Source organism: Pelophylax lessonae (assembly GCF_965119305.1).
Source record: "Pelophylax lessonae genome assembly, chromosome: 2".
In the NCBI taxonomy this organism is placed as follows: Eukaryota; Metazoa; Chordata; class Amphibia; order Anura; family Ranidae; genus Pelophylax; species Pelophylax lessonae.
The window spans coordinates 219824501-219843400 of NC_138769.1; the positions used below are offsets into that span (position 1 = coordinate 219824501).

Here is an 18900-nt window from a genome sequence, read left to right on the forward strand (position 1 = left end):
GAAAGACAGATCCGTGTTCCTGCTTAGCAGGAACACAAGATCTCTGTCTTCCCCTCTTACAGAATGGCGGTCTGCCTTGTTTACATAGGCAGACCACCATTCTGCCTCTCCTGAGAATGATTGGCGGGTCCCAGCAGCTGCAATATCCAATCACAGGGAAAGAGGGTCACCGGCGGCGTGCTCACTCGCCCCAGACACACTGCGCGAAAACGCGTACAGGTACATGATTTCACCCAGGAGGGCCGTTCTGCCACAGTATATCTGCGTGGGGTGGTCCTTAAGGGGTTAAAGAGAGTGCTCCTAATTCCAGCTTTTTACCTGTATAAAAGATACCTGTCCACAGAAGCAATCAATCAATCAGATTCCAATTACTCCACCATGGCCAAGACCAAATTGCTTTCCAAGGATGTCAGGGACAAGATTGTAAACCTACACAATGCTGGAATTGGTTACAAGACCATCGCCAAGCATCTTGGTGAGAGGGTGAGAACAGTTGGTGCGAATTTTCACAAATGGACACAAAATAACTGTCAATCTCCCTCAGTCTGGGGCTCCATGCAAGGTCTCACCTCGTGGAGTTTCAATCATCATGAGAACGGTGAGGAATCAGCCCAGAACTACACAGGAGAATCTTGTCAATGATCTCAAGGCAGCTGGGACCATAGTCACCAAGAAAATGATTGGTAACACGCTACGCTGTGAAGGACCTCAAATCCTGCAGCACTCGCAAAGTCCCCCTGCTCAAAAAGCACATGTACAGGCCTATCTGAAGTTTGCTAATGAACATCTGAATGATTCAGAGGAGAACTGGGTGAAAGTGATAAGGTCAGATGAGACCAAAATCAAGCTCTTTGGCATCAACACAACTCATCGTGTTTGGAGGAGAAGGAATGCTGCCTATGACCCCAAGAACACCATCTCCACCATCAAACATGGAGGTGGAAACATTATGCTTTGTTTTTCTGCTAAGGGGACAGCACAACTTCACATCAAAGGGACCATGGGCGGGGCCATGTACCATCAAATCTTGGGTGACAACCTCCTTCCCCCAGCTAGGGCATTAAACATTTGTCGTGGATGGGTATTCCAGCATGTCAATGACCCAAAACACAGGGCCAAGGCAACAATGAGGTGGCTTAAGAAAAAGCACATTAAGGTCCTGGAGTGGTCTAGCCAGTTTCCAGACCCTAATTCTATAGAAAATATGTGGAGGGAGCTGAAGGTTTGAGTTACCAATCGTCAGCCTTGAAACCTTATCCACTTGGAGAGGATCTGCAAAGAGGAGAGGGACAAAATCCCTCCTGAGATGTGTGCAAACCTGGTGGCAAACTACAAGAAACATCTGACCTCTGTGATTCCCAACAAGGGTTTTGCCACCACGGACTAAGTCGTGTTTTGCAAAGAGGTCAAATACTTATTTCACTCTATAAAATGCAAATCAATATAAAACCTTTTGAAATGCGTTTTTCTGGATTGTTTTGTTGTTATTCTGTCTCTCACTTTTAAAATAAACCTACCATTAAAATTATGGACTGATCATTTCTTTGTCAGTGGGCAAACGTACAAAATCAGCAGGGGATCGAATGCTTTTTTCCCTCACTGTACAGGCTATCAGATGTAGTCATTATTTGGGTAATCAGGCGGTGATGTGGCTGCCTGAATACAACAGCCAGCCATGGAGATACCTCTATCCACGATGTTTAGTAGGGATGGAGGGATTTATTGATTTGTCTCTTTCATAGAGATCCATCTTGCCTTTTTTAAATATTTTTTTCTGAGGATAGATGTAGGTTTAACCAAAGCATTGACTTACCACCTCTGCTGAACATCTGTACTAAGCATCTGCTACTCTTTCAGTAAAACATTACTTTCTAACGTTACTCTTAATGTTGAACTTTAGGCATGAAAACTTTCATTTAGACTTATTCCACTGTAGCCACAAAGGATATAAATCCACTTCATGTGCACTAAATTCGCAATACCAAATTCAAACCCAGATGGTAATATATAAAGTAGTAGTGACGTCATCACTGTACTGTACATGCTTACATTTCCATATAAGGTAGTGAGCCAGTCAACAGAGAATGGTTTCAAACATGCTTGGGACAAACATATTCAGACAAAAAAAGTTACCAAAAAAAAACACACAATCAGAATTGATGGATGCCATCACTTTTCTAATAAGCACAGGAGGGGGGCGGTTACAAGACCAGTCTCCCTGCACAAGGAGAGAGAGCAGCAGTAACTGGTCTTCATTACCTGAAGCTACTGCACAGAGTTTTTTGCTATATTACTGCATGGATCGGGAAGAAATATAGAAAGCACACCAAGATTTAAGTAAAATATACGCATGCCTTCTATATTTAGACATTATTTGCCTATCCTGAGGTTTAGGTTTAAAAGCTAAAAAAACAAAAACAAAACAAAAAAAAAACCTCTTCTCCTGAATTCTTTGGACTGAACCCAACACCACCTATCTGCATTTCCCCTAACATTTGCTCCCAGCCCATCCAGGCTTTTCCTCCAATCAGGTAAGGACTACTCCTTTTGCCCCCCCTCAGACCTAGCTGACCCTTCCCGGACCTTGTTCCTCCTTAAAGAGTTTGTAAACCCCCAAAAAATTTTTTCTTTCTTTTTGCAACCTGCAAGACAAACACATAATGAGCTAGTATGCATCGCATACTAGCTCATTATGAAATACTTACCTCAGAACGAGCCCCCGCCGTGCCGCCTGCTTACCTGTATGACGGGCGACATGTCCAGTCGCCCGTCTTCCGGGGGCGCGGCATCCGGCAATCTGATTGGCCGGAGCCGCGGTGACGTCACTCATACGCACGCACACGGGAGCCGACAGTCACGGCACGGAGCTCTGAAGGAACGGCACGAGCGGCCGTTCCTTCAGAGCGCATGCGCCAGTGACGTCACTGGCTGCATGTAAGGTAAATATCTCCTAAACGGTACATGTTCAGGAGATATTTACACTACCTATAGGTAAGCCTTATCATAGGCTTACCTATAGGTACAAGTTACAGAGGAGGGTTTGCTTCCTCTTTAAGTCATGCCGCCCCTCTGTCCATTTTCTCCTACGGGCCTCACTTTCCTTGAGGTTCTATATATTAATATGCTGCAGCCTCTCCTTATAAGTTTGTTGCCCATCTCTGGACTTGTGTTAATCTTATCAATATCTCTTTGTATGTGAGATATCCTAAATAGGGTCTATGCTGTATGTTAGTCAACATATTTTCAAACAGGTGCTGAAAATACTGTATTACATGGAAATGCAAATAGACAACCTGATTTTTTTTTAAATGTGTCAAGTGTGCCAATCGATGAACTGAAATATCCCAACCAATACTTTTACACTCATAAAACCAACAGTTGGAGAAAACGTTTTACTTACTGTCTAACATCATACAATGTATGAGCAACATGTGATACAACTTGAAATCCCAACTCTTCACTCAGAGCTTTTATGTGATCATCCATCTCCTTGTAATACGGTTCAATTTCAACGTCAATGGAGACCTGTGTAATGTTCCACTTCTGCACATGTTCCCTTAAGACTTGCTTATAGTCCCCTTGAATAACGACGAGGCGGGAGTTCAATTTCTGGAGACTGCAGTGTAGATCTTCTAATGACTCTAAGATGAAGTTCCAACGATTGCAACCAATAAAAATATTAGAGGTTATAAAGCTTTTATCCAAAATGTATACTGGGAAGATAACATCAGATGACTCCAATGCAGCCACTAGTGTTGGGTTGTCATGAAGTCGAAGACCTTTTCGGAAAATGTGTATTGTCCTGTGAGCCATTTTGGATGTTGCCTGCAAATTGAAACAAGATGCTTAGCAACACCACCTACTAAAAGAAAGACTAAATGATCATTTTATTCAAAGTGTATGCCCATGCATTACCCAAATGCATTTCCAGATATTTTTTCCCCCTTAGGAGCATGTTAGAACATTTTTTTTTTCTTATAAATTATTCCTATAGTGGGAAACCTAATTTATGACTCCCTATGACATCATCAGGCTCTAAAATTATTTCACGGGCAGTTGCTGGGAGTTCAACTCTTATTGACATAGGCACTCTCCCAGAGCCCTTTCTAAATACATAGTGGGGTTGATTTACTAAAGGCAAATAGATTGTGGACTCTTCAATTGCAGTTGCTCTAGAGCTTAGTAAATGAGATTAAAGTTCACTTTGCAAGAATACCCAATCATATGCAGAAAAAAAAAAAAACGGCATTTTTGCCTACACATAATTGGATGATGGAGCTCTTGATCAACTGCAATTGCGAAGGGCACAGTGGACTTGTCTTTGGTAAATCAATCCCAGTATGTGGGCAGGCTCTTGGGAGTCAAGGCAGTGACATAGGCCAGACTGATTATTTTGTTAGGTTTGCTAAGAACACAGACATTGATACTCCTGTGATACAAGTGAATATTTTTATGTAACAGTACAAGAAAAGAATGATCTACGACGGTCACTTAATACGTGCAATCCTCAATGCTTGCTAATATCAATGTCCAGCTTGAAGGGAATTTGTAACAAAGCATTTTTTTTTTTAAAATGGGAACAGTCATTGATGTGAATTATGAGAGCTGAAATTGTTGACTTTTTTAACCACTTGTCGACCAGCCGCCCTAGGTACACTGTGGCAGGTCGGCTCTGCTACACAAAACAACATACATGTACGTTGCTTCGTCTAGCAGTTAGTATGTCCGTGCGCACAAGCTGACTGGCTGTGATATCCGTAGTTTTACATGTATAGTTAGTGTGGGCGCGAGTGGGAGCCAATCAGCGAGTCTGGTGGCTGCAATGTCCGCCGGGCACCCTTGATCGCTCCGGCAGTCAACAGTGCATAATTTTAGCACTGATTACTGTAGTATTGTCACTGGTCCCCCTAAAAGTCACTGGTCACCCTAAAAGTGTCAAAAATGTCAGTTAGGTGTCCAATCTGTCTGCCACAATGTCGCAGTCTTAGTAAAAATAAAAAATAAAAATGACATAAATATTTCCCCTAGTTTCCCCTAGACATGATAACTTTTGCGCAAACCAATCAATATACACTTATTGGGATTTTTTTTACCAAAAATATGTAGCAGAATACATATTGGTCTAAAATAATGAAAAAATTTGATTTTTAAATTTTTATTGGGAATGTTTTATAGCAGAGAGTAAAAAATATATATATATTTTCAGAATTGTCGCTCTTTTTTTGTTTATAGCGCAAAAAATAGAAACCGCACAGGTGATCAAATACCACCAAAAGAAAGCTCTATTTGTAAATATTTTAAAGCTTAATTCCAGGTATGGCTATTTTTGCATGGTTACATTGGTTTGCTTGTAGAGATACCTGCAACAGTGTTTTCCAAGCTGGATCATGTAAATATGCAAAAATAGCCATACCTGAATTTCAAATTTATGTGTGGGCACCCTAAAGGCAATACAAGTGATGAAAAACAGATTCTCCCTATTTATTATAGTCAGAAAGCAAAAAATATATATACAGTTGGGCAAAAAAGTATTTTGTCAGCCACCAATTGTGCAAGTTCTCCCACTTAAAATGATGAGAGAGGCCTGTAATTTTCATCATAGGTATACTTCAACTATGAGAGATAAAATGAGAAAAAAAAATTCCAGAAAATCACATTGTCTGATTTTTAAAGAATTTATTTGCAAATTATGGTGGAAAATAAGTATTTGGTCAATAACAAAAGTTCTTCTCAATACTTTTTTATATACCCTTTGTTGGCAATGACAGAGGTCAAACGTTTTCTGTAAGTCTTCACAAGGTTTTCACACACTGTTGCTGGTATTTTGGCCCATTCCTCCATGCAGACCTCCTCTAGAGCAGTGATGTTTTGGGGCTGTCGCTGGGCAACACAGACTTTCAACTCCCTCCAAAGGTTTTCTATGGGGTTGAGATCTGAAGACTGGCTAGGCCACTCCAGGACCTTGAAATGCTTCTTACGAAGCCACTCCTTCGTTGCCCGGGTGGTGTGTTTGGGATCATTGTCATGCTGAAAGACCCAGCCACGTTTCATCTTCAATACCCTTGCTGATGGAAGGAGGTTTTCACTCAAAATCTCACGATACATGGCCCCATTCATTCTTTCCTTTGCATGGATCAGTCGTCCTGGTCCCTTTGCAGAAAAACAGCCCCAAAGCATGATGTTTCTACCCCATGCTTCACAGTAGGTATGGTGTTCTTTGGATGCAACTCAGCATTCTTTCTCCTCCAAACACGACGAGTTGAGCTTTAACCAAAAAGTTCTAGTTTGGTTTCATCTGACCATATGACATTCTCCCAATCCTCTTCTGGATAGTCCACATGCTCTCAAGCAAACTTCAGAGGGGCCGAGACATGTACTGGCTTAAGCAGGGGGACACGTCTGGCACTGCAGGATTTGAGTCCCTGGCGGCGTAGTGTGTTACTGATGGTAGCCTTTGTTACTTTGGACCCAGCTCTCTGCAGGTCATTCACTAGTGTGGTTCTGGGATTTTTGCTCACCGTTCTTGTGATCATTTTGACCCCACGGGGTGAGATCTTGTGTGGAGCCCCAGATTGAGGGAGATTATCAGTGGTCTTGTATGTCTTCCATTTTCTAATAATTGCTCCCACAGTTGATTTCTTCACACCAAGCTGCTTGCGTATTGCAGATTCAGTCTTCCCAGCCTGTTGCAGGTCTACAATTTTGTTTCTGGTGTCCTTCGACAGCTCTTTGGTCTTGGCCATAGTGGAGTTTGGAGTGTGACTGTTTGAGGTTGTGGACAGGTGTCTTTTATACTGATAACAATTTCAAACAGGTGCCATTAATACAGAGAGCGAGTGGGGGCCAGAGGAGCCTCTTAAAGAAGTTACAGGTCTGTGAGAGCCAGAAATCATGTTTGATTGTAGGTGACCAAATACTTATATTACCAAGGAATTTACCAAATAATTTGTTAGAAATCCTACAATGTGATTTCCTGGATTATTTTCCCCCATTCTGTCTCTCATAGTTGAAGTCTACCTATGATGAAAATTACAGCCCTCTCTCTCATCTTTTTAAGTGGGAGAACTACTAAATACTTTTTTGCCCAACTGTATATCATTTTTTATTTGCCTTTTTAAAACAAGCTAAATGGTAAATATTGCACGGGAAAATCTTGTATTCTGTATTTAAACTGGCAAGTAGAATTTATGCTCTTTCCATTTTTCTTACTGAAGTAGTTCCATTTATAGTCCTTATTAACCTGGTAGATATTTTTTTAGTTTGCTTTAAACTGATCTTTTGACATTCAGTGTTTATTATGCAAATTAATACTGTTTTGCTTACCTTCTACTGTACTATATATGAGCTGCTTTTGAGGATTTGTAGCTCACTGCATACCAGATTACTTGAGAAAAGTTAATCACATTCTGTGGAACAAGTTGTCTTTTTTCCTAAACGATCATCAGCTGAAGTGTGATAGAAAGAGGAAATAAAAATTACCACTTGTTTTAACATGCAATTAAAAAAACTGTAGATATTAGAACAGCGGGATATTTGCCAAAAATCCAAACAACATAGAAACTAGCCTATTGGCACTTTTCCACTGCAAGTACCGGCTCGGCTCTACTCGGCCCTGCTTGGCACGGTTTGCTTTTCCACTGCTGGTACCGCATGGTACGGTGTTGGAACGGTTCGGTACGGTACGGTATGGTTTGCTTTTCCACTAAAGTAGTACTAAAGTTAAGTGGGTGGGATAACAACGGGTGGGTGGGATTCTCTGACCAATCAGTGGCTAGTAGTGACTGCATGCAAAGGATTGTGGGATATGGTACCGGGTATGGTACCTCTTGGAACCACAATCGAGTAGGTACTGTTTTTGAGAGCCATACCGTTCGGTTCCATGCAGTAGAAAAGCGCCGCCGTACCGTACCGAACCGTTCCTACACCATACCATGCGGTACCAGCAGTGGAAAAGCACAAAAGCGAGCCGAACCGTTCGGATCCATGCAGTGGAAAAGCACCATACGTGAGCACTAAAAGCACTACTGTTATCCTCGTGGAACTTCAAACTTTTTGGCAAAAGGGTAACCTGGCTCATTGGATACCCCAAACACCCCCAATCATATCAGCCAGTCATGCATGCTTTAAGAAAAGAAAACTGATGCACCTATCACATCTAATAATTGTTAAGCTGAAATACATTGCATTTTTGGTTTTGGGTTTAATATAGCTTTAGGCAAACCTTAGTCTAAATTGGTTAAGTCAAACTTCCAGTTTATTCAAGCACACTGGAAGTGGCCAAAAGGATGTGGTCATCGACTAACTCTGCCATTATCCATGTTAATATAATATGCACTAGTCAACTTGTTCCCATATACATTGCCTTTAAAAGCAAACATAGGCTCAGTTATTTAAAATAGCAATGACACAATTACCATAACAATATCAAGATTTAAAAAAAAAAGAAAAAAAAAAAACAAACAATTATGGACTGCTTTCTATGGCTTTTTAGATTGTGCAGATTGAACTTTGTCTATTTACCTAAAGACCACAGTATTGATCACAGGCATCATCAACGTAAGGAAAGGCTACTCTGACCACCAATGTAAGGAATTGCGCTGACCACCAACGTAAGGTAATGCCTGGTACACACCAGGAGGTTTTTTTCAGAAAACCCAGCAGGCTGAACGTAAAAATACTGACAGATCGCTGTATTAACACAACCAATGTTAGCACAGCAATCTCCCCGATTACCAATGAAGCAGAGCACTACACTGATCAACAACGTGATCTCAGCACAATTATCAAAACATTGTACTTACCTTCTGTGCTGCCCAAGGCTGACCGAAATCCTATCAATGATACACCAACACAGCTTATACTGTAAGTTGTAATGGAGGTTTTCAGGTATGTTTACAAAATTATACAAATAAAAGAACATCTGCACTTCCGGTCTATAAAACCTTGCTTTAATAATTACTCATAGGTGTTAAACCTTCACCATGGCTACCTGACTCTTGAGATTTCACTACATCTGCAGGCTTTCACTGTAAAAAACATGGACTGCAACAAAGAACTATTTCAAGATTCTCTCTTTACCAATATTTTACCTTTGAAAAACCTCATCCTTTAAGAGCTCATTTACACGGGTGGTATTAGTAGATGTTTGGTAACCGTTTGAGAAGTATATTCCACATAAGCTGAATTTTACAAATGTAAGCAAATGTTAGTACTAGAGTTGAGCGGACACCTGGATGTCCGTGTTCGGCGGGTTCAGCCGAACTTTAAAAAAAAGTCCGGGTCCGTGTCCCGGACTTTTGCCGAACTTTTCCCGGACACCGAACCCCATTGAAGTCAATGGGGACCCGAACTTTCAGGCACTAAAATGGCTCTAAAACACCAATGGAAAGGGCTAGAGTGCTGCAAATGGCAGCAAAACGTAGTTAAGACCATGGCGAGTGCTCTGCAAACAAATGTGGATAGGGAAATAACTTAAAACAACAAAATAAAACACAGAAAAATAAAACAATGTTCTTCATCTCTGAAGGACGAGGCCCATATGGAGTAGGAGGGAGGTTGAGGTGGTGGTGGATGTGGCGGTGTCATAGGCGTGGGCACAGGGTGTGCCGGGTGTACCCTAATCACCTAGGGCACATAGCATTATCGCTCTGTTTGCCAGTGAGGAGATGGGAAAGATCTCCCTCGGACCTGCTCTGCTCTATTTCTCTTTGCCAGCAGGGAGAGTAATGTATCGGGGCCATGTACATGTAGGCAAACACATGCATGTGTATTTCAACTTTGGGGTGCACACCCTAATGCAATAGGCTGCGCACACCTATGGGCGGTGTAGGTGGAAGTGGCGGTGGAGGAGGACCAGGGCCGGATTAAGAGCATCATGGGCTTGGTACTGAGGATTTTGAAGGGCCGTGCCTTGGCATGCACCCAGAGGAGGAAGGGTGCAGCCATGCATGCCTAATTCAACATGGGATGCTGTCTCTGAAGCCCATAAACACATCCATGCATCGGCAACTGTCCCTCCTTGTCCAGCCTTCGTGCTGTGTGGGGAGGTTCTGAGGGAGCTGCCTGGGGAAGCGAGCATAGAAGCCAGACTTCTGTGTTTACAAGTGACAGAAGAGCGGTAACAGTGAATATGGCCAACCCGGGGCCTATATGAAGGAAGGGGCCTGGAGCTGCAGCTCCAATAGCCCCTACGTTAATCTGGCCCTGAGGAGGACGAGGTAGCCAACACTGCTTCTTTTCAGAAATTTTAAATGAGGGTACACCCCAAAAGAGTGAGAAAGAGCAAAAATAGAACAAAGGCTGGGTAAGATCGGTATCCATCGCTATTCTGCACAAGGTACGGAAAAGTCCCGTGGGATCCATGCCTGGTTCATTTTAATGAACGTGAGCTTGTCCACATTGTCTCTGGACAGGCGGCTGCGCTTGTCTGTGATAACGCCCCCAGCCGTGCTAAATACCCGTTCAGATAATACACTGGCTGCAGGGCACGCCAGCACCTCCAAGGCGTAAAGGGCAAGCTCAGGCCATGTGCCCAACTTGGAGACCCAGAAGTTGAAGGGGGCAGACCCGTCATTCAGTACGTCTAGGCGTGTGCACACATACTGTTCCACCATGTTGGTGAAATGCTGCCTCCTGCTAAGACGTTCCATATGAGTTGCTGGTGCTGCTGTTTGTTGTGGCATGCTGACAAAGCTTTTCCACATTTCGGCCATGCTAACCCTGCCTTCTGAGGTGCTGGCGGTGCCCTGGTTGCGTTGGCAACCTCTTCCTCCTCCTCCTCCTCTGCCTTGTGCTTCCACTGTAGCCCCGCTGTCAGGTGGGAATGCCAGCAGCATCGCGTCTACCAGCGTGCGCTTGTACTCGTGCATCTTGCGATCGCGCTCCAGTGAGTGAATTAAGGACGGTACGTTGTCCTTGTAACGGGGATCCAGCAGCGTGGCCACCCAGTAATTAGCACAAGTTAGAATGTGGGCAACTCGGCGGTCGTTGTGGAGACACTGCAGCATGTAATCGCTCATGTGTGCCAGGCTGCCCAGAGGCAACGAAAGGCTGTCCTCTGTGGGAGGTGTATCGTCTGTGTCCTCTGTATCCCCCCAACGACGCACCAGTGAAGGCCATGAGCTGGCCTGGGTGCCACCCTGCTGTGAACATGGTTCCATCTCCGTCTCCAGCTCCTCCTCCTCATCCTCCAGAACTGTGCCCCTGCTGGACAATTGTGTCCCTGGCGTTTGTGTGTGCAGGAACCCACCCTCAGAGCCCCTTGTGAATGACTGCCCTGAAAGCCTTGGAAATGTTACCTCTTCATCCTCCTCCTCCTCCTCATCCTGTGCCACATCCTCTTCCATCATCGTCCGAATTGTTTTTTCAAGGAGGCATATAAGTGGTATAGTTAAGCTGACAACGACGTCATCGGCACTGGCCATGTTGGTGGAGTACTCAAAACAGCGCAACAAGGCACACAGGTCTCGCATGGAGGCCCAGTTATTGGTGGTGAAGTGGTGCTGTTCCGCAGAGCGACTCACGCGTGCGTGCTGCAGCTGAAACTCCACTATGGCCTGCTGCTGCTCGCACAGTCTTTCCAGCATGTGCAAGGTGGAGTTCCACCTTGTGGGCACGTCACATATGAGGTGGTGAGCGGGAAGGCCGAAGTTACACTGCAGCGCTGACAGGCGAGCAGCAGCAGGGTAAGAACGCCGAAAGTGCGCACAGACGGCCCACACTTTCTGCAGCAGCTCTGACATATCGGGGTAGTTTTTAAGGAACCTCTGCACCACCAAATTCAGCACATGCGCCAGGCAAGGGATGTGCGTCAAACCGGCTAGGCCCAGAGCTGCTATGAGATTTCGCCCGTTATCGCACACCACCAGGCCGGGCTTGAGGCTCGCTGGCAGCAACCACTAATTTGTCTGCTGTTCCATGCTCCTCCACAACTCCTGCGCGGTGTGTGGTTTTTCCCCCAAACAGGCAAGTTTTAAAACTGCCTGCTGTCGTTTACCCCTGGCCGTGCTGAAGTTGGTGGTGAAGGTGTTACGCTGTCCGGATGAGGAGGCGGTAGAGGATGAGGAAGCGGAGTAGGAGGAGTTAGGAACAGGAGGCAAACTGAAGCGCCCTGCAATCCTCGGTGGTGGAAGGACATGCGCCAAATTGCTATCCGCCTCAGGCCCATCCGCCACTGCATTTACCCAGTGTGCCGTTAGGGAGATATAACGCCCCTGACCGTGCTTACTGGTCCACGTATCGGTAGTTAGGTGGACCTTGGCACAGATGGCGTTGCGCAGTGCACACCTGATTTTTTCCCCCCACTTGGTTGTGCAGGGAAGGGATGGCTTGCCTGGAAAAGTAGTGGCGGCTGGGCACGACGTACTGTGGGACAGCCACCGACATAAGGTTTTTAAAACTGTGCGTCTCCACCAGACGGAATGACAGCATTTCAAAGGCCAAGAATTTTGAAATGCTGGCATTCAGGGCCAGGGATCGCAGGTGGGTAGGGGGGTACTTCCTCTTCCTCTCAAGTGTTTGGGAGATGGAAAGCTGAACGCTTCCACGGGACATTGTGGAGATGGTTTGTGACCCAGTTGGTGGTGTTGCTGACAGATCGTCTGTTTGCGGGGTGGCAGGTGCCGGTATCACTACAGATGTGGCTGGAGCGGCCGAGACTGCAGCAGAAGAGGAAGCAGGATGAGCCAGAGACGTTTCTTGATTTTGAAGGTGTGTACTCCACTGCAGCTCGTGCTTTGCACTTAGATGCCGGATCATGCAGGTTGTGCTCAGGTTGAGAAGGTTTATGCCTCGCTTCAGGCTCTGATTGCACAGGGTGCAAACCACTCGTGTCCTGTCATCAGCACATTTTCTAAACAACTTCCACGCTAGAGAACTCCTTTGAGCTGGCTTTGGTGCGCTCGTTCCCTTGCTGCGTTGGGCAGTAGCAGGCGTAGTGTCTAGGGCACGGCCGCTCCGCTTCTGCACCCTGCTCCCTATTCTGCTGTGCTGGTTGCTCTGTGCGACCACCGCCTCTTCCTCCAAACTACTCAGGTCACCTGCATGACCTTCATTCCATGTGGGGTTGAGGACCTCATCGTCCTCCACATCATCTTCCACCCAGTCTTTACCCCTGCCCTCCTTGTCGGTCTCCACAATTCTGAACGCCGCAGCAGTTGGCACCTGCGTTTCGTCATCATCGGAGACGTGCTGCGATGGTCCTTGCATGTACTCATCTTGAGAAATAAGTGGTTGGGCATCGCTGCACTCAATCTCTTCCACTTCTGGGTCAGGGCTAGGTGGATGACCCTGGGAAACCCTGCTGACAGAGTCATCAAAAAGAAGAAGAGACTGCTGTATGGCTTGGGGCTCAGACTGCTTGCCTGATTTCCAAGGGGGTGAGGTGAAAGACGGTTGGACATTGGCTGCAGGTGCCAACTCTGACCTTTCTGCAGTAGACTGGGTGGGAGACAATGTGAAGGAACTGGAGGCACTGTCAGCAACCCAATCTACTATCACCTGTACTTCTTCAGGCCTCATCACGTCTAGAGGCGCATTATGCCCTACCAAATACTGCTGCAGGTTCTGTCGCCTACTCACACTTGAGGAAGGTGTTTCACTTGTGTGTGTAGCTGGCACAGATCGACCACGTCCTCTCCTTGCAACAGGAGCTCTACCAGCAGCACCACGACCCAGGCCACGGCCCCTGTTTGACGGTCTCCTCATATTTCTGTAATTTATGATCTTGCCCTAGAAAGGTGTTTATTGAATAGTGGAACAAAACAACAACAGTATCGCACGGGTGTATCTGACAGTCAAATATGCAAACTATGTCACAATTTAATGTTTTTTACCCCAAAAAGGGTGTATATTGAATAGCGGAATAGGAAAAAGGATAAAAAAAGGTGCATCTCACACGTACAAACACAGACTAGGCCCCGATTAAAATTTTTTGTACCCTAAAGGGAGGATGAGGAAGAGGAGTAGGAGGAGTTGGGAACAGGAGGCAAACTGAAGCGCCCTGCAATCCTCGGCGGTGGAAGGAGATGCTCCAAACAAATTTAAAAAGGTGTATCTCACATGTACCGATACAGACTATCCCGCAATTTAATTTTTTACACTCAAACAGGGTGTATATTGAATAGCGGAATAGGACAAATTTTACAAAACGGTGTATCTCACACGTACAAACACAATCTAGGCCCCGATTACAATTTTTTGTACCCTAAAGGCAGGATGAGGAGTAGGAGGAGTTCGGAACAGGCAGGAGGCAGACTGAAGCACCCTCAAATCCTCGGCAGTATGAGATGCGCCCCAAAAATTGGAAAGGTGTATCTCACACGTACCGACACAGACTATCCCGCAATTTAATTGTTTATACCCAAAGGTTTTGATTAAATAGCGGAATAGAAAATATGATATCAAAAAGGTGTATGTATCTCACACGTACCGACACAGACTATCCCGCAATTTAATTGTTTTTACCCAAAGGGGTAGATTAAATAGTGGAATAGAAAATATGATCAAAAAAAGTGTATGTATCTCACACATACAGAACCAGACTAGGCCCCAATTACTATTTTTTGTAGCCCCAAAGGCAGGATGAGGAGTAGAAGGAGTTTGGAACAGGCAGCACCCTCAAATCTTCAGAAGTAGGAGATGAACCCCAAAAACTTGGAAAGGTGTATCTCACACGTACCAACACAGACTATCCCGCAATTTAATTGATACCCAAAGGTTTTTATTGAATAGCGGAATAGAAAATATGATCAAAAAAAGTGTATGTATCTCACACGTACAGAACCAGACTAGGCCCCAATTACTATTTTTTGTACCCCTAAAGGCAGGATGAGGAGTAGGAGGAGTACGGAACAGGCAGCACCCTCAAATCTTCAGAAGTATGAGATGAACCCCAAAAATTGGAAAGGTGTATCTCACACATACCAACACAGACTATCCCGCAATTTAATTGATACCCAAAGGTTTTTATTGAATAGCGGAATAGAAAATATGATCAAAAAAAGTGTATGTATCTCACACGTACACAACCAGACTAGGCCCCAATTACTATTTTTGTACCCCTAAAGGCAGGATGAGGAGTAGGAGGAGTACGGAACAGGCAGCACCCTCAAATCTTCAGAAGTATGAGATGAACCCCAAAAATTGGAAAGGTGTATCTCACACCTACCAACACAGACTATCCCGCAATTTAATTGTTTATACCCAAAGGTTTTTATTGAATAGCGGAATAGAAAATATGATCAAAAAAAGTGTATGTATCTCACACGTACACAACCACACTAGGCCCCAATTACTATTGTTTGTACCCCTAAAAGGCAGGATGAGGAGTAGGAGGAGTTTGGAACAGGCAGCACCCTCAAATCTTCAGAAGTATGAGATGAACCCCAAAAACTTGGAAAGGTGTATCTCACACCTACCAACACAGACTATCCCGCAATTTAATTGATACCCAAAGGTTTTTATTGAATAGCGGAATAGAAAATATGATATAAAATTGGTGTGATTTATCAATAGCACATGATGTGAACAGCAGTGTCTTAAATCATTCAGCTCTGCTGCAGGCCACAATTTAATTTTTTTAACCCAAGGCTGTATATTGAATAGTGGAATAGAAAAAAGTGTATGATTTTTGAAACCACTCAATAATAGCACAGCAGTGTATGATCAGAGTCAGCACAGCACAGCTGAAGGACAAACGCTGCACACAGTGACTGATAGAAAAAAACTTTTCTCCCTCCTCCTCAGTGGGCAAAAAAGATTGTGTTCACTGCACCCCACACACAGCAAAATCGATGTGGACCACTGACACCTGCCTATCTCCAGCCTCTCCCTTAAAGGATTGATAAGATCGGTCACTGCAAACCCCACCCCACACAGCAATATCGATTGTAGAACACACTGTCTGACCCTAAAAATCAGCAGCCTCTCTCCCTAAAAGGATTGATAAGATCGTAGATCGGTCACTGCAAACCCCCCCCACACAGCAAAATCGATCGTAGAAAACTGAACCTAAAAATCAGCAGCCTCGTCCTAAAATGCCTACAACTCACCCTGCCTAACACACTCCGACCTGTCCCTCAATTCTATGCGGACACAAATGAGTTTTGCCTGCCTGTCTGTCCCTAATCAGCAGCCAGCACATATAATGTGTGCTCTGTCCCTGAACTACACAGCAGAATGACGCCCCAGCGGCGCTGGCTCGAACTTATAAAGACTTGGTCACATGCTTCAGATGGCCAATCACAGCTACTAATACATTTGTAGGCATGGCTGGGATGGCTTAAGGCACACCAGTTAAATGCTTGTTGATTGGCTGTTGAAAGCCCGCCATGAAAAGCGCGCCAATGCATACAAAACCCGGAAATAAAACGACCGAACACGGATTTTTACCCGAATATACAGTAACGTTTTCGGGACCGTGTTCGGGTAACAAAAATCCAATTATTCGGTACGAACACGAATAATACAGTCCGTGTTCGCTCAACCCTAGTTAGTACAAATGTACTTTTAAGATGAGTCTTTGCATAGCTTTAAGTCATGTGCTTTGATTTGAATATTAAAAACAATGTTCTGCAAGAGTGGAAGCTTTTGGCACTACCTGATGCCTGCAACAAAAGTCAATTGCATTGTGCCCCAAACCCTTTAGTGAACTATGAATATTCCCAACACACACATTCCTGGATAAACAGGTGCTGTAGCAACATCCATATGGAAACTGGTAACATCACAGATCAATGTACATATTTGCAAGCTCACCATGGATCTTCAAGTAAGGTCCAAAAGCTTAAATCAGAGCCAATCAGTGCAGCCTCATCAGCACCCATCAGTAAAGGAGAAAAATAACTTAGTTGCAAAATTTTATAACATTAACTAAGAAAAACATTTTTATTCAAAATTGTTAGTCTTTTTTCATTTGTTTAACAAAAACAAAAAAACCCAGTGGTGATTAAATACCACCAAAAGAAAAAGCTCTGTCTGTCTCAGAAAAATGATAAAAATATCAAATGGATACAGTGTTGTCTGGGCAGAAAGGGGTGAAAATGCCCTGTATTGAAGTGGTTAAAAGCAACATGCCAGGACAGAAGAATGGGAGCTAGGATTGTTGACTTTCTATTGAAAATGTATGTGTGGGGCTCATCCTTATCCTTCCTGCAGTGATTGCTGAGTCTGTGACTGGAAACAAGCACATGCACTAAGATGTTGGGAAGCAGATCTGCACATGCTGGTGCCAATCCGGTTAACCAGTAAACAGTGAAGCATGGATATGAATGACAGCCCTTTAGCTTGATTTTATTTTATTTTTTAAAGGGCAGCAGTGGCAGCTGCCTTGACAGATATTTGTTAAGTTATGCAGCAAAGAAGAGTAAGGCTTGCTAGAGAGATTGCACTTTCAAAAACAAGTTAGCAATGATGGCTTTCACTTTTCTAATTTGACAATTTCCTCAATTTTATATAATGCAAAGCAGCCAGTTCCTTCTAACTTCTCCTGTTTAACTGGGTCTTCAGTCATCTCAGTAGTACTTGATTACGCAACAAGGTATCCAGAGATAGTCCCTCTGAGAAAGACCGCCTCAAAAGCCATTGCTAAAGAGTTATTTAATATTTTCACAAGACCCAGGTTCCCTAAAGAAAAAGTGATGGACCAAGTCACACTGTTCATGTTGAAGGTGGTGGCTGACCTTAGAAAGCTTTTCCAGAATAAACACATGCGTATGTAATATCTGTATATCACCTGCAGATGGATATGCTGGCGGAAAGATTCAATAAGACCCTAAAGTCTTTGCTCAAGAAGGTGGTGCAAAGAGATGAAAAAGATTGGGACTGCTTACTCCCATTGCTCAGGTTTGCCACTGAAGAGATACATCAAACATCAAGTACATCAAGTGCTGCTTCACATAGTAAAAGAAACCCAAGAAAGTGAATCTTCCCTACATAAGACAGTGGTGGAGCATATCACTCAAATGATAGAGAGAATAGCTAAAGTTATACCTCTGGTAAAGGAGAATTTACAGAAAGCACATGAAGCACAGTTAAGGGTGTACAAACAGTCCACCAAGCTTAAACTGTTCCAAGTTAAGGATCAGGTGGCTGTGCTTATCCCTACAGTTGACGGTAAGTTCCTGGCCAGGTGGCAGGGGCCATTTGACATGGTAGAAAAGGTTGGTGAAGTAAATTATAAAGTACACCAACCTAGGAACCGAAAGCGGTAACAAAATCCACTATTTGAATCTATTAAAAGCATTCATGTTTTAGGGATTAATGAGAGTGTTGTTACACCTAATGCCCTTAGTAGTTTCAGCAGAAGAATTGTGTTTAATTATACACACTCTCATTATTTGATTCACATTGTGGGAACACATTTAGGTTGTATGCAGCCACCCATTACAAGACAAGACATATATTATTACCTATAAGGTAACGCGGGATATCCCACACTTTTTGTCATACCAACGTTTTAGGGGATGTCAACTCCTGCGTATCATGCTTCAGGTTTGGTGGGAATTACAAAAAAACAGGGGCTCCTGGAACAAAGTCTTACGGAAGGTCACAAAAATACCTGTCCCACAGCTACCTCGTATAGCTCTCCTCAATAAAAAAGTTGCTGACAGTTCTCGATCTACACGAAGGTTGATCCGCTTTATGTTTTTTGCTGCCAAACTTAACATAGCTCGATCCTGGAAGAGCCCCTCAGTTCATATTGCTATATTCAGGCACAAAGTTTCCTGGATTGTGCTTAATGAGCACCTGGCAAGTAAGCTTAATGACTTTGTACCTCAGTTTAGGAAGATATCGGAGCCATGGGCTAGTTACGTTAATATAGACCTGTAGGAGTTCTTTTCTCTTTACGGGTACCCTTCTTAGGACCTCCTGGCTCAAATTGATATTGCAGGTTTCCTCTTT

At 44.1% G+C, this 18900-nt stretch overlaps 1 protein-coding gene across 1 annotated transcript in view; it reads right to left on the minus strand.

Moving 5' to 3' along the window:
- LOC309546347 (cryptochrome-1-like) overlaps positions 1 to 18900 on the minus strand; it is a 76206-nt gene that overhangs the window by 47945 nt on the left and 9361 nt on the right. The window contains exon 2 of the mRNA XM_082245976.1: positions 3401 to 3825. Coding sequence (XP_082102102.1) covers positions 3401 to 3825 — 425 coding nt within the window. The remainder of the gene's footprint in view (positions 1 to 3400; positions 3826 to 18900) is intronic.